Source organism: Myripristis murdjan, chromosome 11 (assembly GCF_902150065.1).
Source record: "Myripristis murdjan chromosome 11, fMyrMur1.1, whole genome shotgun sequence".
In the NCBI taxonomy this organism is placed as follows: domain Eukaryota; kingdom Metazoa; phylum Chordata; class Actinopteri; order Holocentriformes; family Holocentridae; genus Myripristis; species Myripristis murdjan.
The window spans coordinates 9529050-9553795 of record NC_043990.1 but is presented as its reverse complement, the minus strand read 5'-3'; the positions used below and the strand labels follow the sequence as shown (position 1 = coordinate 9553795).

The 24746-nt window shown below is 41.0% G+C and overlaps 3 protein-coding genes across 4 annotated transcripts in view; 2 read left to right on the top strand and 1 right to left on the bottom strand.

Moving 5' to 3' along the window:
• The window catches only part of nudcd1 (NudC domain containing 1), a 30882-nt gene extending 28059 nt beyond the window's left edge, over window positions 1-2823 (bottom strand). Inside the window, exons 1-2 of the mRNA XM_030063117.1 lie at window positions 2567-2823; window positions 659-813 (exon numbers count right to left, since the gene is read on the bottom strand). Of these exons, the coding sequence (XP_029918977.1) occupies window positions 659-813; window positions 2567-2681 (270 nt within the window). The 5' untranslated portion in view covers window positions 2682-2823. The remainder of the gene's footprint in view (window positions 1-658; window positions 814-2566) is intronic.
• A 122-nt stretch (window positions 2824-2945) lies between these two features.
• LOC115367404 (transcription and mRNA export factor ENY2-2-like) lies at window positions 2946-6322 on the top strand. 2 transcript variants are annotated; one of them, XM_030063119.1, is made up of 5 exons: window positions 2946-3084; window positions 3185-3259; window positions 4371-4441; window positions 4951-5025; window positions 6032-6108. In XM_030063119.1, the coding sequence occupies exons 2-5, from the start codon at window positions 3192-3194 to the stop codon at window positions 6106-6108; spliced, it is 291 nt and encodes a 96-aa protein (XP_029918979.1). In that variant the 5' UTR covers window positions 2946-3084; window positions 3185-3191. The 2 variants fall into 2 exon arrangements, with proteins under 2 accessions (XP_029918979.1, XP_029918978.1); XM_030063118.1 differs by lacking the exon at window positions 2946-3084 and having other exon boundaries at window positions 3192-3259; window positions 6032-6322.
• A 3019-nt stretch (window positions 6323-9341) lies between these two features.
• Window positions 9342-24746, top strand: part of pkhd1l1.1 (PKHD1 like 1, tandem duplicate 1) — a 55291-nt gene continuing 39886 nt past the window's right edge. The window contains exons 1-28 of the mRNA XM_030063116.1: window positions 9342-9369; window positions 9841-9970; window positions 10259-10336; window positions 10805-10949; window positions 11140-11248; window positions 11405-11462; window positions 11575-11668; window positions 12110-12163; window positions 12564-12637; window positions 12742-12784; window positions 12994-13064; window positions 13181-13291; window positions 14334-14423; window positions 15830-16095; window positions 16401-16492; window positions 16603-16762; window positions 17539-17674; window positions 17912-18055; window positions 18796-18950; window positions 19527-19637; window positions 20110-20259; window positions 20521-20645; window positions 20768-20925; window positions 21206-21378; window positions 22658-22790; window positions 23247-23401; window positions 24161-24283; window positions 24586-24691. Of these exons, the coding sequence (XP_029918976.1) occupies window positions 9895-9970; window positions 10259-10336; window positions 10805-10949; window positions 11140-11248; window positions 11405-11462; window positions 11575-11668; window positions 12110-12163; window positions 12564-12637; window positions 12742-12784; window positions 12994-13064; window positions 13181-13291; window positions 14334-14423; window positions 15830-16095; window positions 16401-16492; window positions 16603-16762; window positions 17539-17674; window positions 17912-18055; window positions 18796-18950; window positions 19527-19637; window positions 20110-20259; window positions 20521-20645; window positions 20768-20925; window positions 21206-21378; window positions 22658-22790; window positions 23247-23401; window positions 24161-24283; window positions 24586-24691 (3190 nt within the window). The 5' untranslated portion in view covers window positions 9342-9369; window positions 9841-9894. The remainder of the gene's footprint in view (window positions 9370-9840; window positions 9971-10258; window positions 10337-10804; window positions 10950-11139; window positions 11249-11404; window positions 11463-11574; window positions 11669-12109; window positions 12164-12563; window positions 12638-12741; window positions 12785-12993; window positions 13065-13180; window positions 13292-14333; window positions 14424-15829; window positions 16096-16400; window positions 16493-16602; window positions 16763-17538; window positions 17675-17911; window positions 18056-18795; window positions 18951-19526; window positions 19638-20109; window positions 20260-20520; window positions 20646-20767; window positions 20926-21205; window positions 21379-22657; window positions 22791-23246; window positions 23402-24160; window positions 24284-24585; window positions 24692-24746) is intronic.

The window sequence follows — 24746 nt, the reverse complement described above, 5'->3', positions numbered from 1 at the left end:
ATCCGTAATCACAGCCGATGCGGTCTGAGTGTCTTAGTCATAAAAGACGTCTCAGTTGAAAAGGTCACAGTCGTGGACTAAATCCTCCTCCTCTTAGTTTTGGCTCATAACACAAGTGGATCAGCGGCTCTTATCCGTTTTTTTTTATCGTTCTTCCCTCTTTGAGATCCAGCTAAATCATGATGGAAACAAGTCAAACAAAGAGCACTGTCATTTCCCATTGTCAGGACTTCATTTCTCTACCCCTGTCCATCTGTCTCTGTCTCTCTCCCTCTTTCTCTCTCTGTTCAATTCAGCATCTTAAGCAGGAAACAAGCAAGATGGTGCAACGCTAACAAGCCAGACTAAATTATGCAACATTTGGAACTTCAGCATTGTGAGATTTTTGCAAAGATCTTTCACACGTCCCAAAATTAAGAGCCAAAAATTAATGTCAGACAAAACTGATGCTATCACAGTATTTTGTCACCACCTACTGGTGTGCTGCGTGCACTGAACCGCCATCAACACCCTCAGTATAACCACATCACCATCACTTAATTTGGCAAAGCACAGTGAATACAGGAATTTGCCTCAGAGACACACCTAAGAAGCTGCACCTACAAGCAAAAAAAAGGGGGGAAAAAATGGAAAATGATTCTCAGATTTACAAGCTTACCAGTGTGACAGTGAGATTGAGAACCCGTCCTTTGCAGTCCACAAAGAAAACACTGTCTTCGTACCAGGGGTCTAAGTGCAGGTAATTGTACATGCCAAAAGCACGGACATGCTCCAGGGTGTACTGGCTGTCCTTCAGCTTCACCTCTTCCACAGCTGCAGCATACCCAGGGAAAAAAAAACAAAACAAAACACAATTTAGAAGATATAGCATGAAAATGACAGAGCACTTTATAATGTTTACATTTGTGTTTTCCTGTTCTTCCTGGCTTTTTGTTCTCATTATGATGGATCTTAATTACCGCCTACACAGTCCAGCTGCCTCTACAGCTCGTTTGTGTTACAGCTACAGCGGCGGCTCTCAAACTATTTCATGTCACCAGTTCCTCAAACAGACACACAGTACGCCATGACAAGCTTTATTACCCATGCAACTCCATAATGCTCTGATGATGCGAACTCCAGATGTTTGCTGTTGTTCAATAAGTGCTGTCTAACTGTGTACCTGTGTGGCGAGAGCGCTCCTGGAGCTGATGATCACAGCAGCTGCTGTTTTACATTCATTAAAGAGTGTGAACTGACAGGGTCTCCTCAGGTAATCAGAGCCGGTCTGTTAGCTGTTCCCAGAGTTAAAACCAAACACGGTGACACCGCCTTTACAGTTGTTAATGCATTTTTTTAAATCACTGAATCAATTTAAAGTAAATATATTGGTATCATATGAAAATCACCAGCCTAACAAATCTGTTGGTACCAAGCATCTCCTGCTAGACTGTCAGCAATAACGCTCCAAAGTTAGGCAAATTTTGTTGAAGGGAAAAACTTGCATTTTGAAGGAGGCCCCTTGACCTCTGACCTCTAGATCTGTGAATGAAAATGGGCTCTCTGTGAGCAGCCACGGCTCTCCCCTTTGCAGACATGCCCACCTTCTGCTGATCCCATGCAGTCCACATGTGTTCTTGTGGCCTGTTGTATAACGGTGTGTTTGAGCAGACTGGGGCCTAAACAGTCTTGGAGTTGCATCAGTCGGCTTTGACTGGAGAGCTGAGACTCTTGTGGATTCAATGAGCCGCATGTGATTCATGTGTGATGATGTTAGACCCCACAGCAGCCATTTCACTGTAGTGAGACCAGTTCTTGAAACTTGACGTCACTGTATAAAATGACCTATAGTGAGCCTCATAAAACTTCACAACCACAAACTAGGACCATTAAAATATTTTTTTTTAAAAATCACAATAAATCACAATATCGAATCACAACTCGAGTATCGTGACAGTATATAGGCTAGTATCGGAGGATGAGGATATTGTCCCAGCTGGACTAAAAAAGGCTGAAAAAATGTGGAACCAAACAGCAGAAGTTATTCCATGCTTCCCATCTGTAGCTGCTTTTAAAAATAGGCCGCAAATCTTCTTCTCCTCTATGGCCTCTGACTAAAACACCTCATGACAGACGCTGTACCAAACACACACTTTGCTTTTAAACCTCATTTGAAGTATTTTAGCAATTTGTTTTATCTTTTTTCCCCCGTGTTTTACGTTCTCTTCCTCTGTAAACAGGCCTCATCCCTTTGGTGGAGACCTCTTGCAACCCACTCGAGGATCCCAGAGGGTCCCCGGGCCCTATTTTGAGAACCACAGGGCTATAGTATGGCCTGGTGGTAGTGGCACAGTTTGAGTATCATCACTAAAGCACATTGTTGATTAATCTGCACCCCCTGAAAGTGGTATAAATATGATATTACCAATAAGAGATGTATGGCAACATGTGAAACAGAAAGGTACCAGAGCTTTTACCCTGCTGTCAGTGTGTGTGTGTGTGTGTGTGTGTGTGTGTGTGTGTGTGTGTGTGTGTGTGTGTGTGTGTGTGTGTGTGTGTGTGTGTGTGTGAGTCTAGTTTCTCTCACCAGCATCCAGCTCAACGTTGTAAGTCGCTATGGCGTCCAGAGACAGCCTGTAACTTTCAAAATTAGGGTCCAAAAGCTCCCTGTTGACCTTCAGCGAATAATTTGATGCGGCCATGCTTTGGAAAGCGTGTCTGACTTACTCAACTCACAAGCAGGAAGAGGAAAAACAACAACAACAACAACAAAATAAAACAAATTCTGTGCAGAGCGAGATGAGACACGCGTTTCCTGTTTGGTGTCACCCGGCACCATTTTAAAACGGACACCAACCTTTTTTTTTATTTTTTATTTTTTTCGCTTAAATTGAGTCCTCTTTTTTCCCTCTCTAATTTTTAAATAAATATTAATCTGTCGCATAAACTTAACAAATATCGTCTTTTATATGATTTAAAAGACTATTATCAGCTTTTCACCCAGCGGTGCAAGCGGAACCGTTACGCCTTCATGATGTTTCCCACGGCGGTGTTTTAGTCGTGTGCAGGGACTGAGTCTTCCCCAGCTGATTTTGCTCGACAAAGGTGGCGTTTACCTGGCGATTTGAAGCCATTTCTCTTTGTCTGCTGCTCCGATCTCGTCCAGTCCAACGCTAAACTGTTGTCGCTTGTGTTTCCTCCCCAGGCGGATCATGAGCAAAGACTCCCAGATGAGAGCCGCGATAAACCAGAAGTTGATAGAAATGGGCGAACGGGAACGGTGAGCGAGCTGTGGTGGTCATCAGTCGATTTAACCCCGATTATAATCTCTGGAGTCAGCTTCTAATCAATGTTTTACCTCTTTGCATACATGATCTATGCTTCCTATGTCATTAATTGTACTAATTTAGTGGGTAAATATGACATTCACACGAGCCGTCTTCACGTTTTGTACGCACCGTGGTTTCTCTGGGCTTTCTTTCTTCTTCTTCTTTTTTTTTTTTTTTTTTTTTTTTAGCTGCATAAAACATAAAAGAGATATCAACATTTATACACATTTTGCACACCGAGGAGCTGTAACATGACATTTATAATTGTCAGAAAACACATAAACCTCTGCTTTGTGAGCCCCAGCTAACATAAATCCATATCCATATTCATTCATCCATATTCAATACCATACTTATGTGCAATAACCTGTGCAATAATCCATATTCTATACCATACTTATGTGCAATAACCTGTGCAATAATCCATATTCTATACCATACTTATGTGCAATAACCTGTGCAATAATCCATATTTGTATACCATACTTATGTGCAATAACCTGTGCAATAACCCATATTCAATACCATACTTAGGTGCAATAACCTATAGTGCAATAACTCCTGTCCATGTTTGCACTTGTACGTATATTTTTTCTTTCTTTTTATTCTATATATATTTATATTTATATTTATATTCCTTCTTTATTTTTCTTGACTAATTGCTCTTTTTACTTTACACTTTGAGTGGGAGTTGTTATTGCAACAAAAAGTAATTTCCCCCTGGGGATCAATAAAGTATTCTGATTCTGATTCTGATTCTGATAATGTGAGAGCCACTGATGGTTAATGTGACATTTGGGAGGTAAAAACATGATTTACACAAGAATTTTGATCTATAAGGAGGTTAAGTGGGAGGTTATGTTTTATTTAAAGGGCTATTTAGACACTCACAAGATGCATAAAATACCTGACATTTAAACTTGGGAGATATTTTTTTTAATTATTATTATTATTACAAGCGTTTTCTGGAGGTTTAAATTACGGGGGTCAAAAAAGGTGTTTGTAAATGTGAAGGTATCATATTTTTAATTTGTGTATAACAACTTTAATGTGTGGCTTTAGGTTGAAAGAACTGCTCAGGGCCAAGCTGGTGGAGTGTGGCTGGAAGGATCAGCTGAAAGCACACTGCAAAGGTATTGTTTGTTTGTGTGTGTGTGTGTGTGTGTGTGTGTGTGTGTGTGTGTGTGTGTGTGTCAGTTCACTCACAGTGAGACTGCCTTCTGTTTTCATGGCACACACTTCCCCTGCATATCACAGTTTTCAAAAGGAATCTGAAGACCAACCTTTTCGATCTGGCTTTTATTTTGGCGTTAATGTTATAGCTTTAATTTTTCCACTGGTTTTCATAACTATTTTTTATCTTTGTTTTTATTTTATTTAATATTATTTTATTGTTTTTTTTTTCATATATTTGTTTTTAATATTTAGTATTTTTTATTGTTGTAATTTTAGTCTACCATGCTATTTTATTGTTGTACATTGTTTTTAATATTTCTTTTCTTTTATTATATATATGCAGCAGTCAGTCAGTGAGACACAAACAGCAGATTAGTCCCGTCACTTGTGAGGGAGGCAGGGAGCGAGCACCACGTCCTGAAACACGTGCATTATTAAAATAAATCTTAATAAACATTTGTTTCAGACGTGATCAGGGAAAAGGGCCTGGAGCACGTCACAGTGGAGGACCTGGTCACAGAAGTCACACCCAAAGGCAGAGGTACTCACTCACACAGCGGCTCACACACATCAAACACACACTCCTTTGTCGCTTTTTTCCCCATTCATTCACAAACATAAAAGTATCACAGTGTTTTTTCCTTTCACTTCATATCCATATTTTTCTCCAGTAATAATTATTATCCTTATGTATAACTGTTATTACTACTAACCACTATCCCCACACTCACTTAAACACATCACACATTTATTTTCTGTGTCTCATTTTGGCATTATTATTGTTAATATTGTTCTTTTCTATATACATAAATATGTTGTCACTATCATAGTCTGTAGGTTAACTGCTTGTTTTCTATCATCCTTTAAAAATGTAACAGTTTTTAGGTGGAGGCTTCAAATAAGCCCACTGGACTGCAGATCACTTGTTACCTTTTGTCATTTTTTTTATATGTATATATTTTTTTAAACTGTGCAAAAAATAAACCTAAACGTATCATGCCAAATATATGAGGTCTCTTTTTCAGTGAATCAGTTATTTAGGTAGTAAATGTAAAAAAAAAAAATAAAAAAAACCTGCAAATGCCCTTCACAACATATAGAATTAAACGTAGAGTAGAAAGTGATGTCTTAAATCTTCTCTGATTTGCCATCAAAACAGGTCCAACATAGCCTGTTGATATTGAAATAATATGAAACAGGGAATAAAGCAAATAACATAACATTTGTAAAGCTGTAAACCCCAAATATTTGGTATTTTTATTTGGCGTATGACTAAAATGATAAATTGATTCTCAAGATTATTATCAGTTCATCAATTAGCTGAAATATAATGCCTTCTCTTTCTGCTGTTGGACTGATGGATTAATCAGTTTTCACTAAATTGTGGAAGTGATTATATTCTTTCCATTCAAAGCTACATACACATGCTTATCTAAATTCATGTTGAATCCACTTAGTGCATTTCAAAAGCAATGGGTTATGTGAAGTTATGTTATGGTTTCGTAAATATTTTGTATTCTTCTTTTTCTCCCCTCTGTCCTGTGCAGCACTTGTCCCCGATAGCGTGAAGAAAGAACTCCTGCAGAGAATCAGAGCTTTTCTAGCTCAACATGCAACCTTGTGAAGCGGATGATTCCAGTCTTAGGCATTTTTTTACTCACTGTAGGTCCACAATAATAAAAACAACAAAAAAAAAACCCATACAGATGTTTGTTCTCATTGTGAGCAACGCTGAAGTGTTATTTTTATTTTTTATCATGTGTTTTGATATTGATTTTAGTTTATTGTTATGCGTTTTTGGAGAAAAATGAAATAAAGCCATGCCTATTTTTGGTCAATGCTGGTCCTGTCATGTTTTTCTACAGAAATGGTACCATCAAAAGAAAGACACCTCATGACCCAATGACCTTTTTGTTGGTGATGAACGAATGAGTTGTTCCTCAAAGGGGAAAAAACTCAAACGGTTCATCCTCCTTTCGCCATCGTTTTCTTGGAATGTGGCATGACGGCTGGTTTGAGCTAAAAATAGCTGTAAACAAAAGTGACACAAGCACCATTATCTGCTCCGGACCTTACGTAAGGAGAGCCCAGAAATATCTTTGTGGAAATACTTTTGGTGTTCTGATGGAGTCCCGTATCACTGCATGATTTATTATCTGTCCTTATGAACTGGGCATTTAGACACCGCAGCATGTCTTTGAAACACTGATAATGACTTTTACACATCTCACAGGAGCTTCTTTGGTGCAGATAATATACAGCGCATGTTTTCCACGTCAGACATTTTCATGCTGTGAACAGTGAGAGACCTTTTGAGGTGAAAATCCCTCACGGTTTCCTGAAGGTCGGTGCTGCTGTGTGTCTCTCCATCAGAGGACATACCAGACTGCCACGCAAACACCAAGAGGAGCGGTATCACTCTGTCAGAGGCTGCCTATGGTGTATGACATCAGCTAACGTGCCTTTTCCACAAGGTCTGAGAGTGTGTAAAGGGAAGAACCCAGAGCAGAAATGTTGTTCAGCAGGTTCAGACCCTGATGCCTGATGCACGTGTATCGGCGCATCTCGCTCAACCTCCTTTGATCAGCTGCACAGAACAAACAGCCGTTACAGTTGATGCGATTAAATACACCTCAAAGTGAATTTCCCCGATGTGAGGATCAGGATAGGGACATTTTATCACTTCAGCAAGCTGGCTGACACCCAACATGTGTCATTTGTGCGTTCTTGTTGTTCCCTGTTGCAATCCTGTGACTTTGTTTTCTCTATTGTGCCTTTTTGTCCTTCCTGTTCTCCCATAGTCTCACCCAGCTTGTTTCCCTGCATGAGCCACATCATTTGCTCTCAGGTCATTCTTAGCAGTGGTGGAAAGAGTATTGTTACAGTGATGATACTTTAACTTACTTTCAAATAAAAGTACAACTGTGTCAATCTTCTCCAAGTAAAAAGTAACTCGTGAAATGTACTCGGAGTAAAAGTTACCAAGTTGCTTTTTAGACACAACAGAGGCGATCTTGACCAATGAAATTCTGAAAAGGACAAGAGCACAAAGTTCAAATGAGATTCCTTTTACTGGAAATTTTGGAAAAATGTGCATCAAACAAGTAAAGCCAGATTACTCCTCTAATCTTTGCTAAATGACCGTTTACTGTGAAAGGCCCCATAATCTGCTAGGGCCTAGTTTCTGATGCTTACAGAGAGCATGCAGAATTTGTCCTCTGTATAGTGAATGTGATTTAAAATGTACAATACTTCAGCAAAAGTGTACTTAAGTAAAAGTAGAATTACTAACTTTTGAAAGTACTCAAAAAAAACAACAACAAATACACAAAAAGCGACTTAGTGACAGTAGCATGAGTAAATATAACGAGTTACTTTCCTCTCTGCTTCTTGGCCAGTTCCCTCTCGTCTCGGCCTGTTGCTGTTCTGTTAGCTCTGTCAACACCTGAGCTCCAGACGACAAACCTCTGCAAAGACTTCAAGGTCTCAGCTTTGACTCCCTGGTCTGCATTTGGGTCCTTGTGACTGTTTCCATTTCCCTTTCGTCTATTGTTAACGTTTTGGGATGATGGCAGCACACGGCAGGCTGCTTGTTTAATGCCTTTTTTCCAGCTGTTAAGTAGGAGTGAAACAATCTATACCATCATCTTAGAGATATGTCTTTATTTGGAAATTCCCAAGAAATTCCCGCCTTCTTAAACATTTCAAACAGTGCCAGGCAGATACTGGAAGCCACGGCCATCAGCCAAGAAAAATAAAATAAGGATATCTACACCCCTCCCTGGAAAAAAAAACAGCAGTAGTGGAAATATTGTGGATTTCAGAGGAAAGACGGGTCAACTGACAAATCCCACACCAAAACAACCATTTTATCTGACGAGATAAAACGCCCAGGAAAATGTTGAATCTGGCCAAACAACCGGGGACAGAAACACAGCACTGTAATGAAACTGATCGTGTTAAATGGGCATAACGGTATGTCCAAAGAATCGATATAATTATCGTGTTGTGATGAAACTATGTGATTTACACCCTCTAAGATGTTGTCACTGCTCCCCATTTCAGACTCTTGACAACAACTGAATGACACATCCATATGCAGGAAGTGATGTCACACTCCTTCTGGCTATTTAGGGGTTTGCAGAGGAAGTTGAGTGAGAGAGAGAGGTTGATGAAAGGACACAGACGAGTGGGCGCATGATGATTCATGCAGATTTTGCATTGGGAGTCTCATTTCTGTCTGCTCAGCATGTCTAGTAAACCACCAAACCAATTTCGGTGTCCAGTACAGTGTGATTAATCAAACATGGCCTTTACTTCGCTTGGCATTCTTTTTAATTATTGCAAAATTTGGTTAAAATGATGTAGCTGAAGTGAGAAGGTTTTTAACTGCGTTCCTTTGGTGCAAGAGTTTACTCCCAGGTTTGACCATTTGAACGAAGGGGCAGATTAGGTAACACACAAAAATCTGTTAAAGAGAACCATGTGCCCCTGTCATCGTTTATGACAAATAGAGTGACACTGAAATGCAGACGTGCCACAGTAAAAATCACTAAAATTTAACCCACAGGAGCTTTTACATTCATGAAATTATGAAACTGCTCCTGTTTCAACGACCCATTTTGTTATTTGAACAACTGTTTTATAGTCTTGTGGATCCTTTTACCTATCTGTTACAGGGTTACAAGTGTGTGTGTGTGTGTGTGTGTGTGTGTGTGTGTGTGTGTGTGTGTGTGTGTGTGTGTGTGTGTGTGTGTGTAGACAGTCCCAACAATGCCCTCCCAGTTTCAGGTGTGGGACGTCACTTGTCAGTATAAAGTGCTGCTGTTTTCCTGCATACACACACACAGTGATTCTCTCTCTCTCTGGGCATTTGCATGTACAGGTAAATGTGTTTCCAGCACTTGGTTTCATATTATTTTAGTTTTTATTATCATTACAAATGGATCACTAGCCTAGTTCATCCTTGTTTGCAATTCTTACACTTTTCAACATTTTTTGGCATTGATACTGATGTAAATATCGGAAAATCACTTGTAATATTTTTATAATAACCTCGTGGAAACCTGCGTCTGTCTGCGGTAGGCTACTCAGTGTCCAGTTTAGTGGCCCTCTGATAATTTATGGTGTTTTCCCTCTGCTAGAGTTATAAGAACTGATTCACGGCTGTTGAATTTTTATAGTGACCCTCTAAAATTTATTATAGGATTCCGACTTTATCATAAGGGATGGGGGATAAGGGATATGATAAGGGTTTGTGCTTTGTGTTGATTTTCTTAAAAGCACGGAAAACTTGGGTGTGTGAAGTAAGACCTCTCCCTGGTTCTGCTTGTTTGATGGTGGGTTTGTGTGGCAGACCTGGGCCGCGCAGGATCAGCTGAGGAACATCACAGCAGGTAAACGTCCCGGGATGGAGCGCGCCTCGCCGCGGCTGCACCGACCTCTGGCTCTCCTCCTGGCGCTTTGCTGCTGGTGCTGCTGCTGCTGTGAGTAGGCAACCGGAGCTAAGCATCACAGACTAAATTAGTTAGGCTACAAATGCTTTTAAATTTATTTCATCCACAAATCCTGTTCCTTTAAGCCTAATCTTCTACAGAGATTTACTGTGGTGCACAACTGTGTTTTTATTGGCCTTCTGGGGTCATATCCACTTTTTATCTGCTATGATATCACTGTAGCACTGATTTTCTGTGCCATTATAATATCAGGCTTCTAAAATTCCTGATCAATGTGCGTCTGTCTCCAAAATAGACCGTCATTTATTTTCCTTCCAGATGCCCAAAAAATCGACTCGGTATCTCCAAGGAGAGGAAGCGCGTATGGTGCAACACGCCTCACTATTTCAGGAGAAGGTAAAGCGGCACTGATAACTGCGTCTGTTTGTGTTTATAACGAGTCAAGATGGTCACAGTTTGTCGGCACGGTCTTCCTCAAATACACTAGAATTTGTCTGCACTATGATAGGACTTTTTGGGGTTATTTAAAAATTCCGAATTTTAGGAAAGGTTGCACCTGTTCTGTTCAAACCCAGTTCAAAAGTTCAAACGAGTAATGTTATTGCTTTTTTTGTTGTTGTTGTTGTTGTTGTTAACAATGAATTATAGACAGATTATGAAGATCGTAAGAGTGGTCTTTGTAGCCAATAGGAAATAGTCTTGTTAATCTGGAGTGGTTACATTTGTCAAAATGGGCTGCAAAATAGCTGTAATACTAGATTATGTGTTTCCAAATATACTAAGAGTCCAATTTCCAGCTATTCCCTGTAACTGTGCCGTCTCGGCCATATGACATAAAATGGTTTATGTGGGTCTGTGCTGCAGGTTTTGCCCAGGAAAGGCAGTTCCAGCTGAATCCGGCGGATGACACGTTTGGGAACCGCGTGACTCTGGTGTCAGACACTCTGTCAATCCCCTGCGATGTGGAGAGAGACTCCACACATGGCAACCAGATCATGTGCTACACCAGGTAGACTCTGCATGTAAAACACACAGGCCTGCGTGGGAAAAAAAATCCCTCTTAATTCATGTACCCTTTGAGGAAACCATCAGTTCACATGGTTAAATCTCATCAGCCAGATGTCTTAAGTTGTGATATCGATCGTGAGCAGGTAGCCAGAGTGCATGCTGTGTGTATCACCTTTTTGTGTGTGTGACAGGCCCATGCCCAGCGGCCAGTATGTGGTCCATGTCAGTGTGGATGGAGTTCCCATTCCTGACCGCCAAATATGTCGGGGTGATTACAAACCGTACCACTGCAGTATCTACGTACGTTTTTCACAACAAATCACAGGGTCTCACACAGCTCAGATGCCCCATTTTACACATATTTGATGTTAAGATACTGATATTGCAATTTGTGGTTTATTCAGTCATTCTGAGTTTTGAGTTTTGTCTCCCTGGTTTGTTTGTTTCTCTCCTCAGGCGGTCTGGTATCGCACTCCCACCATCTACTCCATGAGTCCGGTCAGTGGTCCCCCAGGTACAGTTGTCCTCATGTAGCTTATGCTTTTACAGTGTACATTGTGAAGAGGCATACAATAAATAAACAGTGGAATTTATACTTGATCCTTACACCCACACTGAAAACACAGGCACCGTGGTGACGCTGCGAGGACGGATCTACACTGATGTGTATGGAAGCAACACTGCCAAAAGCTCCAATGGCCTCAATGTCAGATTTCTGAGGTAAACAGGCAAAACATCAATTAAAAAAAAAAAAAAAATCTAATTTAAACATATTCCTGTCAAAGATGCCTTTTTTTAGTTATAAATGTTGACAGGTAAGGCAGATCACTCCACAACTATGAAGAAAATAACTTTTGATGCCAGGTTTTTTTTTTTTTTTTTTTTTTTTGGAAACAACTTGATTATCTTAGCAAAGATTAGCTCATCCCAGTGCCATTTTTCACTCATTTTACAAAAAAAAAAAAAAAAAAAAAAAACATAAGAATTTGACTCTCAACACCAGAAAAAATAACCTGTTAAATTGGATATTGTTTTTCCAGTGGAGGCAAATGATACCCAGCTGGCTAATTAGTTACTCCATTTGTACAAATGTTTTAAAATGCAGATTTTTGATGCATATGCACACACATTTTAATGCCTCTCGTTCCTTGCTCATTGCAGAAGCTACATGGGAGGGATGCCATGTGAACTCCTCAAGCCGGACTCAGATGAGCTGTAAGTCGTGTGTCTGTGGGTGCATCGTGATCAGAACTAAAATCACTTCATCAGAAGTAAATGTGTGGCAGTTTCTCCTAGTGACACTGACGCAGGACCTTCTGACACCTTAGAGCAGCACAGGAACGCCAAGATCTCACACACACACTGCACTGTAACACTGGACGGGGCAAAACGTCCCGTGGACAGCAGATCTGTTACTTACATAAACACAAGACATGTTTTATAGCAGCTTCAGCTCCAGAGCAGTCTTTTCTGTGTGATCAATAGTGCATCGAAACCAGTTACACCAAATAAAATTGGATGTATGAAATAAATTTTATGTAATAGATATCAAGCAATCTCAAACATTGTTGGTTTCATGTAGTAAATACTAAGTCTGTGTAATGTTCCCCCTCAGCTACGGCCTGACACTGGACAGCGAATCTTCTCAATGGGGCTACATGAGCTGCAAAATGACAGGCACCTACGTCGGTAAGTCACTTTGGCTTGAAAGTGAAGTTGTTACCAATGAAAGATATATATATATATTTTTTTGAAATAGCCTTTAACAAATGCAATATGTGTGTTCATAACAGGGCACCACAACTTGAGTTACATTCTGGATGATGAGTTTGGAAGGTAAAATCAAAGCACTAAACTGTAAATTCTCATTGTGGTCATGTGAGAAATGAAAAAAAAAAAAAAATCTCATGTTTCAGCCTTACTATTAGGTGCTGCACAGTTTCCACAACCCTTAGGTTCTCTGTAGTTGCTGAAACATTAAAGTTTTGGAGATTCATCAGCAGCGTTATGGGAAGAGATATTAATTCTTGGCCTTAAATTCACAGGAGTCAGCCAGACAAGAACCTGTTCAGGATTTCATCTCTGGACAAGCTCTCCATGTTTCAGACCTATGCAGGTACAAGAGAAACATGCCATGCTTGATTATACTCACAAAAAAAAACGGTTCATGTTTAGTTATTTTGCAGTATCCGTACTTGTTATTACGATGTATACTGTGCCTCTTTCATTCAGAGGTGACAGGAGTCTCTCCCTCGAGTGGGAGTGTACTTGGTGGAACCGTGCTGACCATCCACGGCCGCTTCTTTGACGAAACAGACGCTGATGCGGTTGTGCTCGTAGGAGGTAATCACCATCACTCTGAAGCCAGCTGCCAGTCAAGTGTATCTCTCACTTGCATATTAGTTTCCCCCATCAGCCACTTCAATGGATCATTTGGAGCTTATTTTCTGTTTTTAAAACCTGTTTGGCTCGTGAAAAAGTGAATATAGCCAGTAAAAGTTGTAATTCAAAGGCTACTGTGGATAAAGAGGGGGTCAGTGGTATTTATTTATTTTTTTATTTTTTTTACTATTTCAAAAGGCAAGCAATGTGAGCAAGAATCACGTCTGACAGCGACACTTAAAAATCGATTATGTCGTGCGCTGTGGTGTTTTTGTTGACATTATCAGATGGTACACAGTGTTCACCGTGAACAAATGAATCATGAATGATGCGTGTCTCGACAAGCAGAACGTTACAAAATGTGTTGTGTCAAGTCTGGTAATGTAATCCTTTTCAAGTCTGGTAATGTTATCCTTTTCAACAATACAAAGTGCGTGTGTGTTTGTGTGTGTGTGTGTGTGTGTGTGTGTGTGTACTGTACCGGATAAGACTATGAAAGGACAACACAGAGGAATGAAGGTTCAAAAAGCATAGAAACACAGCAGACCGTGACAAACCACCTGCTGCATTGTGTTAAACAATAGTCTTTAAAAAGCCTTCATGGGTGTTTTAACGTGCTGCTGATCCACAGATTGCTCTTGGTAAGCTGTGAGATTGTAAGTCTCAAGTCATGTGAGATGGTTTTGTGAGATAGTTGCAAGTCTTGAATTTCAAGTCTTTTCTCACATTTCCATAAAGATTTAAGGCAGACTTTGACGTCAAAATGAAAATGTAGTCTTTATCTTCTCAACCGTATGTCAGTGGAAACTCTACTGGGGTTTGTACGAAAGCCAAACACACACACACACACACACACACACACACACACACACACACACGAGCAGAGATTGAATTTTCATTTTGGGGCAAACTATGTCTCTCAGTTAAGCCTGTGTGCCGATTATATGTGTCAGTGGAATATTACCATGAGATGCTTACAGTCGCTCACCCTGATTTTCTCCAGGCAGGCATTGTGAAATCCAGAGTGTGTCTGATGACAGAATTATATGCAAGACTGCAGCACAGCCGATGAGCAACATGACAGGCTACCCGGGTGAGAACCCCTCTCCTCTCTCTCTCTCTGTCTTTGAAGCGATGCAACCGACACTTGTCTCGATCGGTCTCATTGCTTTTTTGTCTGCTGTCTTGTTATCTGAAGAGCAGCAACGCACATCGGCATCAATTCAGATCTTGACAGGTGGAGGAATCTGAAGCATCTGTCTTTCCACTCGTCAACAAAGCGGTGCTGTCACAGCCCACTTGCCCCCTCACTTGTTATCACACTCGATCAACAGCCCTGAGACTTTGATGTGCTGTCTAGTAGGACAACATAATCTGCTGCGTAATTGTGACAAGGGTGCTTATCATGAAGTATGCACCGGACAAAAGGAGGGATCTGAAGTCAACAGCATATTTGTGCAATTATTATTATTTTTTGATTCATAGAGGCTTTTGCATCAAGTTTTATTGGACTAACAAAACACTCAATACACTCAAGCATGTTTTTTTCTCGGGTGCTCAAAACCAAGCAATCAGTCCAAGAATAGATATAACCATCAGCAAGGTCAAGAGCCCTTATTTTGAAGTATTCATCACGCACAAAATGGTTAACAGAGCTGACACCGGCAGCAGAACTGGCAATCAGTGGTGAAATTATAACCTCTTGCATCAGGTTTTTCTTATGTATCACCAAACAAACTGAGTGAAATTGTTATTTGTTGTGCATTTATTTTGCCTTTAAATTTAAAAACTGTGATATTTTGATCTGTCTATGGACTTAAAAGTTCATCTTCCATCTTGTAGCTATCATCCAGTCATCACATGCCTAATCACACACACTGTGCGTCTTCATGGTCTAGATTAATTAGGTAAGGGATAATCATCAAGTAGGTGTGTGTTAAACCTTAAAGCTGTTTACTGCACACCTACGGATTCATGATCTCGCTTACACCACCGTCATTAGCCAACAGTATTAAGGGAAAAGGAGGAAACTGTGGTGGAAAAATGGGCGAGGTTCTGGTCTCCTCTCAGGGCGAAGGAGATCTTGGGAGGCTGTGATGTCTTATGCAATAAAAAAATCCCACCGATGTGTTTCGATAAGTCAGCTGTGCTCCCCGCTGTTGATAACCGATAAGCTCTGACAGCTGCTGTTTTATAATGTTGCTATGGTTACACGTTGGGTAGCGGATGACTTTAGAACGATGATTAAACTTGAGCCAAACTGCGTGTGCAATTCACGGTTTAAACACACACCTGCCGGCCAATCAGAGAAGAGCGCTCACCGAGACCAGGGGGTAACAGAGAATAATGTACCAGTGTTTAATTATAAAAGCAGAACGTAGCTGATAAGTAACTTTTTTTGTTTGTTTGGCAGAAAGTTAGCAATGATGGCGATGTGATGTCCATGTTCATAAATTCCTAAATAATTTCCTCATTTTTCAAATCGAACCCTGCCTGCAGGCGGCAGAGGCCTGACGGTGGAGTTCTGGAATGACACCCGGCCTCGGTCGCTGGAGGAAATAATGAGCTACAACGAGAGTAAACCTGGATACTGGGCAAAGTGGTTTGACTCCCTGCCTTACGTCTTCCCGCGGGACGTGACCCGTATGACCACGCGGTCCAGAGGCTTCTTTGTCCCACCAAGGACAGCCGATTACAAACTGTCCATCAAGTGTGACGACCGGTGTGAGCTCTACCTCAGCAACTCCAGCCGCCCAGAGCACAAGGTATGACTTAGACATCAGTACTCGTGAGCACAAATCTTTATTTACTGGTAAAGTTCATCCATAATCAATCAATCAACCATTTGAAAAAAATAATAACACAGTGATAGGTGGGTTAAATCATACACTGACAGAATGATAACATAGATTGGACACTGTTTTAAAAATTTTGTGGTACGATTAAGGGATTTTTTTAGTGAAACTCTTCATATTTTACTTTTTTCTTTCTTTGCAACGAATGCTGCACAATTCCCATTTTTACCACAGAGCACTGCTGATGTTACATGACGTCATGACCTCTATTTCAGGTGAAAATTGCATATCAGAGTTATTATGTGCCCAGCTACTACTCACTGTCATCACAAACATCTGAAGTAATGGCTCTGGAGAAAGGAAAAGCGTGAGTACACGGCTGTTACCCCATTAAGCTCTTCCAAAATATCAGCCATGAAAGCATATCAGCTTTCAAGGTGATGCCGATGACAATTGAATCCTTGTTTTTTCCTGTAGCTACTACATGGAAGTCCTGCACCAGGACTATGGAGGAGTGGGGTCTGTCAACATCGGCCTCTTCACAGAGGAAAGCACTTTTACACAAGACCAGACTGACGATGCTGTCAATGAGGTGCAGAATATCGTGGCGAATTATGACGTCTATGATGAGACACAGGTAACATAACGTAACTCGGTGATATGATAAATACACAATTCACATCATTTCCTGCGACCCAGTCTCCCCACTGACCTCAAGACCAATGAGGACTCTGTGGGTCTAACATGCAGTGTGTTGCTGATCAATCAAAACACATTAACTGCTTTTTACCTGTACTTTTTCATTTTTCAGCAATAATCCTTAAGTTTGAAAATATGACTTGTACTAATTTCAGTTACTTCAGTTCACAGAGGCATGATGAAATACATTTTTTCCCCAGCTGTATTAAAAGAAAAATCCACCTTAAAGCACTTTGCTGTTAAAAAATAGCAAGCCAGATTTGTTGTTTGGTGTTGTCACATCGAGAGAGTTTCTTGCACTGCACAGTGTTTTATAGAAAATGTCAGGTTTTGCTGCAGCCTCAACAGACCAGAATGACACAAGACCTGTTGGGTTTTGAGTACTGGGCATGATACATACTTTCATGCCTGGGTGAATCCTCACTCTCTTGCTTTTACTCTACTTTCACTCCCTGAAAGGAACAAACTCACACCCGTAACTGGAGTAAAAGCAGTCCAGGCGTGTTGACGGACCATGAAAATAACAACACAATGCTCAGTCATAAACCAGCTCCTGAAATGCATCGAACATCACACACCGATGAAATTTAATAGTGTAGGACTCTCCGAGGGTGGATTATGCTTTTAAAGGTTATCACTTTTCTGCCTGCTAACACAGCATATTCTCTTCAATTGCCCTCTCTTCACCTCCTCTTATTTTGCGCCGTTGCCCAGGTGGTTACGTTTGAGTCCTGGCCCAGCGACTTGGTTACAGTCAAAGAGGTGCAGAGGGTGAGCGTCAGCAGCGACTGTGCCAGCCATCTCTGCGGGAGCACCTACTACTCCCTGGGCTACGGCGAAGCAAACACTGGTAATGCTGATGGTGTTGTATGTGCTGTAATATTTATATTCAAAGGACAGATTGATGATTTATTCTTCCAAATCATGTTGCATTCACATGAGAGCATAAACTTTTAGCTTAAGGAGTCCCTGTAAAATTCAATCTCCTAAAGCTTGAAAACTGGAAAAACACCAGGTGACTTTCCCTGAAGAGTTTCCTCAGACAGACGATACATTTGCTTAGAGGCATTTTGTTTTTCTTATTCAGGACCGATCCCTGTCAGCGCCTCTCCAGAGGTGGTGGAAGCAGCTCTGAACAGCCTCTGGTCCATTAAACCCGACACAGTGCAGGTCACCAAACAGGAGCACGGTCAAGGAGGCCATTACACCGTCACATTCACCTCTGACAGAGGTAAGAGGAAGAGGGGGGAAATCCTCACCAGACTCAGATTCACCTCAGACTCCAGCAGACAGGTTTCAAATGACTTCACACTCTACTGGGTCTTTAGCGTAGTCACGCATGAAGAATGAGTCTATAAAGCATTTAGTGCACCCTATAAAACGTTTTGCATGAGATTGCGTGCAATTATGGCACAGCTAAGGCATATCTGAACGATGCGTCGATGCACAGATCTGATAAACAGAAGCACGGCATCAGCTGTAGCACCTTTTGTTGAAGCATTTGATTACAGAACTTTACAGCTTTACGGTCTTAAGGTTATATCAACATTTCATTTAATTAAAGACTGCAAAAGTAACAGACTTGGAAAACCAACTGACTGTGGATTTCTTCAAAAGTTGCTTGAAATTTGACTCAGACTCATGACGGAAAGCTTGAAACCTGACTTGAATTTGACCAGGACTTCTATTAAGGGGCCTGATGTCTGTATCTCCCATATATGCACAGTGCTTTGCCTCGGTGGCATTAGTGCAGAGACATGTTAGCAATTTTTTGTTTCCACTAAGCAGTTTTATGCTGATTAAATGTTTCAAGATTTTGGACTGTGCAAGACAATATACCTTATACATGTAGGCGCTACACTCAACAATCAATATTTTACTGTGCTGCAGCCGCAAAAGTACAATAAATCCTTTGATAACTTCTGCTGACGACATCCTAAGAAACCCGACCTGTGTTTTCCCCGACTGCAGGTGACTTTGAAGACCTTCACGCTGAGGTTTATGGCTTTGACACAAACGTTACCGTCTCTGAGGTCACCAAAGGAAGTGGCAGCATGGAGACGTTTACTCTGCTGTGGGGAGGAATTCCCACAGAGCCCATCGCCTTCAATGCGACTGAGGCTGAGGTCTGTCCTTGTGAAATGATTAAAAGTCCTGTGACTGTCTGTTCTTGACCTTGATGATTATCCACCAGCCTCGTTACTTTTAATTTACGAGGATGGATTTGGATGCAGAAACATTTAGACAATAAAATTTCTTGCACACCTCAGAGAAAAATATTAGTGACAGGTGCGTAGGTGAAAAAGTATATGAAACACAGAATGAATTACCCACTACATATTCTAGGAAACGCAATATTTCAGTAAAAGATCTGTCACTTTATTGCCTAAAAGTTTCCAACCTGAAATTCAGAATGCAATCCAAGGAAATGCATGCAAATCCATCCTCAAAATCTTAACATTTGTATAAACTGAAGTCTTAAAAAGGCAATACCTAGCTAATAATACAATAATAATTCATTGCACATGTTAATATTAGTAATTATTTTGTCAAAGTAAGTTGAGGTGAATAGTGGCTCGTTCCTGTTTTTGAATGAACCTGCTCATTTTTGGATTGAACAGCCTGTGCTCTGATGTAGATGCTGCAGAAGAGCGTTAAATACTAAGTTGTGTGTGTGTGTGTGTGTGTGTGACTGTGAACAGGTGAAGTCGGCCCTGGAGAAGATGCTGAGCGCTCACTGTCCCAGTGAGATTCTGATCAGAGAAAATGCGGATGTGAAATACTTCAGAGACTTTGAGGATGACCGCTCTCAGGTCAGTGAACGTCAAAAAAAAAAAACTCTTCAATTCAAAAAGATGCTGAAAAATTCCTGTTTTCAATAGCCGTACGAGTGAAAAAAAAAAAAAAAAAACTGCAAACTTGTGCTTACTGTTTGTGTTTTAGAGCTATTGCTTTGATGGTTACGTCTGAAAAACGTCACCATTTCAGTGGCATAATACATTTTCTTTATTCGAGCACAAGTTGAAATATTTTCAAAGATGATGAATACAGCAAATTTGTTTGAAACAATTTTGTGCCTACCTTGAACTGGCTGCTAAATGTGTTTTATTTTTTAGAGGTATTGCCTTTATCCTTGCTTTTCAAAAACTTTACCCTTTGCTCAGCATGACACGGTCTGATTTTCAACAGTTTTTCCAGCAAATGAATCTCATACAGGCAGTAAATGTTTGAGAATGGTTTGACTTCCATGCTAACAATTTTCTGGTGTCTTTTTTTTTTTGATAGTACGATAACGATGAGAGAGGGACTCCTGTGAAGAACTCAGCTTTCTGCGGCTATTGGTCGCTGATGAACGCCGAAATCATCTTCATGGACAGCTATCTCAAAGAGTCCGGCGGCTCCTACGGCACAATTTCACTGCAGCAGTATTCCACGGTAAAATGCATACTTCCTTCCATGCACAGCATTTACAGCGTGCATGCGTAAATGAACAGGATCAACAAGGAAATAATAAAATGTAGGAAAATAGTTTCTGGGATGATGTAATGGTTTGCATCCACAATGAAATCCTGTTTGAAACTTCGCTCTTCCTCTTAACTTTGATGCTGAAAATACCAAAGGGACTGGACTGTGACCGTTCTTCATTTTTCTCACAAAAATGTAGTAAAACCCTTTTCTTTTCCCTTTTTTTCTCAGCTTTGCTTTGCATACAAGGGAATGTTGAAGGACGAAATTGGAATCCGATTCTCTTACCGCAACGGCCAAGGCCAAACCGTGACAGAGACGACACAGATGACCCCTTTTTTCAACAAGGGACACAAGTTAGTAACAATCATATTGTGATTTTGATTTGTCAAACACTACTTGCACTTTATTTTTGTTGCATATCTGAGCGGAATAACAGCATACATGTCTTTGTCTTTGTTTCTTTATTCCTCCACAGCTGGAGTTACAAATGCGTCAACCTGCTGAGCTCGCTGCAGACCGAGTTCGTGGGAAGCATGTATGAGCTGCAGCATCTCTATCTGTACAGAGATGGTGGTGATTTCTATGTGGATGCCATTTCCCTTGGAAAGAGAGCCACCACAACTGATGACAATGGTGTGCAATTCTCTTCTGGCTTTGCTTTGGTTTGGTTTGCCTCATTGTTATGCTGCAGGAGTATTGCAGCAGTTTAAAAACATGAGACCACCTACATTCTGTGTATTTTCTCGATCATAATGCAGAAAAATGGCACTCATTAGGCCTCTCTTTGTAAGAAGGCAGCATTTTGAGGCTTGTGAATACCTTATGATGGTATAAAATCATTCTTGGTACAAAAAGATTCCCAGCCCTAAATGTTAATTTTCTTGAGTTGCTCATTCTGTGTTGTTTCTTACAGCCGTCATTCAAAAGAGAAGGCCTCCGCCTTTCACCAGCTCTGAGCGTTTCTTTGAGGCGATCGATGTGCACAAAGTCGGAGGGACAAATGATTCCCAGATCAGCTACGAGATCACAGCCACTCCTCTCGACTGCGCCCACGGCTTTCCCCTGTTTGACCTCGGCTTCCTGCAGGTGAGTGACTGATTGAATTTCACGTTAAAGAATGCGGTCTAGGAGTCATTCACTTTCATTTTCCGATCATTCCTATTCCAGTCAGAATAAACTGGCAACATCCTGGACGGGTTGCCAGTCCAACACAGGGTTAAAAGCCCACATTTATACAGTTTGCATTGCAACAAACCGTTTTGCAAATCATGTGAGGGCGCCAAAGTGTTTTTTTGGTTGAAATACTCGCCTTATAATGTTCTGCTTCTGCAGCTTCATAAACATTCATAAACCACAGACCTGATCAATTTGATGTGTAAAGCAAACACAACAGTGCTGCTGCTTGTAGGAAAATGAATGTGGATGACTTTATTACAGGAATACTGGTGTGAAGAGCGTTTGAAGTCTCAGAAAGTTAATTTTCATGTCGTAGGGGAATGAATGGAAACCAGCAGCTGGATAAAAGGCAGGAGAAATATGAGAAATATGACTGCTTGCTGTGGGAAAAGATGAGCAGAAAATGTGAAGTTTATATATTTTTTTTTTAAATAGTTGGAGTCTCATTAATTGCTACATAATAATTGCTTGGGTCTGTCTCAGTTTGGCTTATTGCTGCAACAAAAGTGAACCAGCTGTAATATTGAAATCAGTTACTAATAGAGTGATTAGTTTGACCAAAGGACAGGCTTACTAGCCCACAGCCATGTGATAAGTCAAAACACAGACAGGCTCCACTCTGCCCTACGCCTCTGCGTGTGTGGACAGTAATCAGACATTTGCCTAACAGATTACAGCAGCAGCAGTGACAGACAGAACGGACTGGCACGGAAAAATGTGACTACAGAGCGTGTCTGGGTGTACCGCTTGTTTTACTCAAGTGTCGCTCTGCGTCTACAATGATGAGTGAACGTCACTCTCGTTAGCTCATGCCACAGCATCGATGAAGGGTTTAAAAGACTGTACTTTGAAAATTATGGATGTTTGTTACAGGATAATGATGATATCAATTTTTGTGATTTTCACATTTTAACTCCTCTACAGTTTGAGAAAAATCTACAACAGTTGGATGAATAAAACCCATTGGATGAACTTTAAAAGTGCATGGTGTTCAGTCTAAACACAAGCCTGTGAAGTTGACACTTTGCACGGTAACAAAAAACGTCTGTTTTCCCAAACTAGACTTACAGAATGTGATAAAGTTACATAACTCTTGTCTCAGGCTGTGGGAATGGTTGCGTGTGATGTCTGTCATTAGCGTATCCTCTGAATCTGTCTAACTTCCTGCCTCTCCACCTTCCCTTCACAGATGTCCAACAGCAGCGAGGACATGGCCGAGTTCACAAATGGCGACGTCACCGTCACCGTCACCCGCCCGAACAAAGCCACCCCTCCTCTGAATGGCACCTTTGATGTGGAGATTTATGGGACCCGTGTTGAAGGTAGATGTGCAGAGCAGCGTGTAATGCCTGATGATTTGCATTTTAAGAACTAGCTGTGGCTGGCTGGTTTGCTGGCTGCAAACACGCCGTCCCACAGACACGCATCACCCAGCAAGTTAACCAGCAAGGCTGAAAAAACACCTTGAAAAACAGATTGCATTCTGATTTTTTTTATAGAAATGCCAGTGTTGAAGCTTCAAACCATTTTTTTCCACATTTGACAAAAAACGATTCATAGCCTAAACTTATATCAGGTTATATTAGTTTCTGAACGATCGTAGCTAAAAATAGTAATAACATTTGAACAATCTGCACTGGTGTTGCGCTGATGTTTTTCCAAAATGGATCGCTCAGTATAAATGCATTCATCATCATACAGATGCATGTCCAGTATGTCTCTAACATGCTGTGTAGCTGTACATGGAGGCATCATGCATGCTGCGTGCTTCTTCCCAGGCCTGTCGGTGGACATCAGTGAGGACGACCTGAAGTTCGCCTTGGAGGGAATCCCAGGGATGGGACAGGTCCAGGTCACACAGGAAGGAGGTTGCCGACGCCCCAAGTGGAAGGTCAAGTGGCTCACCAAGCCCGGAGACCAGCCTCTCATGCAGGTCAGACTCCAGCCCGATATTAAACATGTCGTCATTCATTTTGTGTTCATTTACCCTTCATTCAGTCATTACAAAGGCATGCACAGAAATTTATTTTACTTGTAGAGAAGACACCAAGGTTTCCAAAGACATCAAACATGTCCTTCTGAATTACAGGGAAATGTGTATAAAATGACGCACAAGGCACCGAGATATTTTCTGTATGATGTAATGTCACAGTCATAAAACAATGACATCTTGAGTTTGAATATTTTACCCAGTATCAGTGTGATGTATCTTCAATGAAGCGTTGCAAACAGCAGATAGAGAATATATATGTGACAGTCTCATACCATATGTTATTTTTTCTAACTTTAAAGCTGCTTAAGGGAAAATTTAAGGCACTTCAAGGTATTAATATTACTTTACTGCCTGTGAATCATTCTGAAACTCTGTTAATCTTGTTGTAGCAGTGACAGCAGTTGTAGTTACAATAGCAGCTATAATGGCACTTGTAGTAGAAGCAGTAGTTAGTTATAATAATAGCAGTAATATTAAAATCAGCAATAGAATAGTAGTAGCAGTACAGAAACTGTACTTGTAGTAATAGTAGCAGTAATAATAGAATTAGTGTTATAAAAGGTGAATTAGTAGTATGTTTTCATATTAAATTATTTCTGTTTTTCCCATTCATTTTGAATCATTATAAAATCGTGAAAATGTCCTCATGTAAATAGAGAATAGGAAGCTGGTGATGACTCAGAGTCACTCTCGCCACAGGTCAATGACTCGTCTGTTGTCGGCAACAACGCGGTCGTCGAGGCACGTGAGAAGACAAAGGGCGGCCTGTCCATGCGAAGCCTGACTGGAGATTTCCTGCGTGTGTGGGAAAGCAAACCTCAGGTACGACTGTGATGCAAAAAGCCTCGGGCACATTTGGCAGCGGCGCTATCTGTCTGTCTGCCGCCTGCTCAGGCCATTGTTGGTTTTTGATTTGTTTGCTGACTATAAATCCTGCGCAGCGAGACTCCTTTCACGTCCGTGCTGTTGCATAACCCGCATGGTATTTGTTTAATGTTTGCATTTTGTGGAACAGGTGCTTTGTGGCATGTGAGACGCTGCAGTGATTTGCAGCTACGGTGGTGCGTTTGTCAAAATGTCACACTGTGTGTTTCTGACTGCGAGAACTGTGATGCTCTTTGCAGGTGGAGGTTTACATCAACGGTATTCCCTCTAAGTGTTCTGGTGACTGTGGCTTCGAGTGGTCGGAGGAAAACACGCCGGTTGTGACTGGAATCAGCCCGTCCCAAGGTGCATCTTGGTTCACTCACCATGAAGAGTTATTGGTTAATAGTTTTGTGAAATA

What these genes read in the sequence shown, in the direction of transcription:
- LOC115367404 (XM_030063118.1), top strand. Translation starts at nt 3,192, where the DNA reads ATGAGCAAAGACTCCCAGATGAGAGCCGCGATAAACCAGAAGTTGATA. An exon ending in GCTGAAAGCACACTGCAAAG is followed by an intron (nt 4,442 to 4,950) that starts GTATTGTTTGTT and finishes CATTTGTTTCAG; the next exon opens with ACGTGATCAGGGAAAAGGGC. An exon ending in AGTCACACCCAAAGGCAGAG is followed by an intron (nt 5,026 to 6,031) that starts GTACTCACTCAC and finishes TGTCCTGTGCAG; the next exon opens with CACTTGTCCCCGATAGCGTG.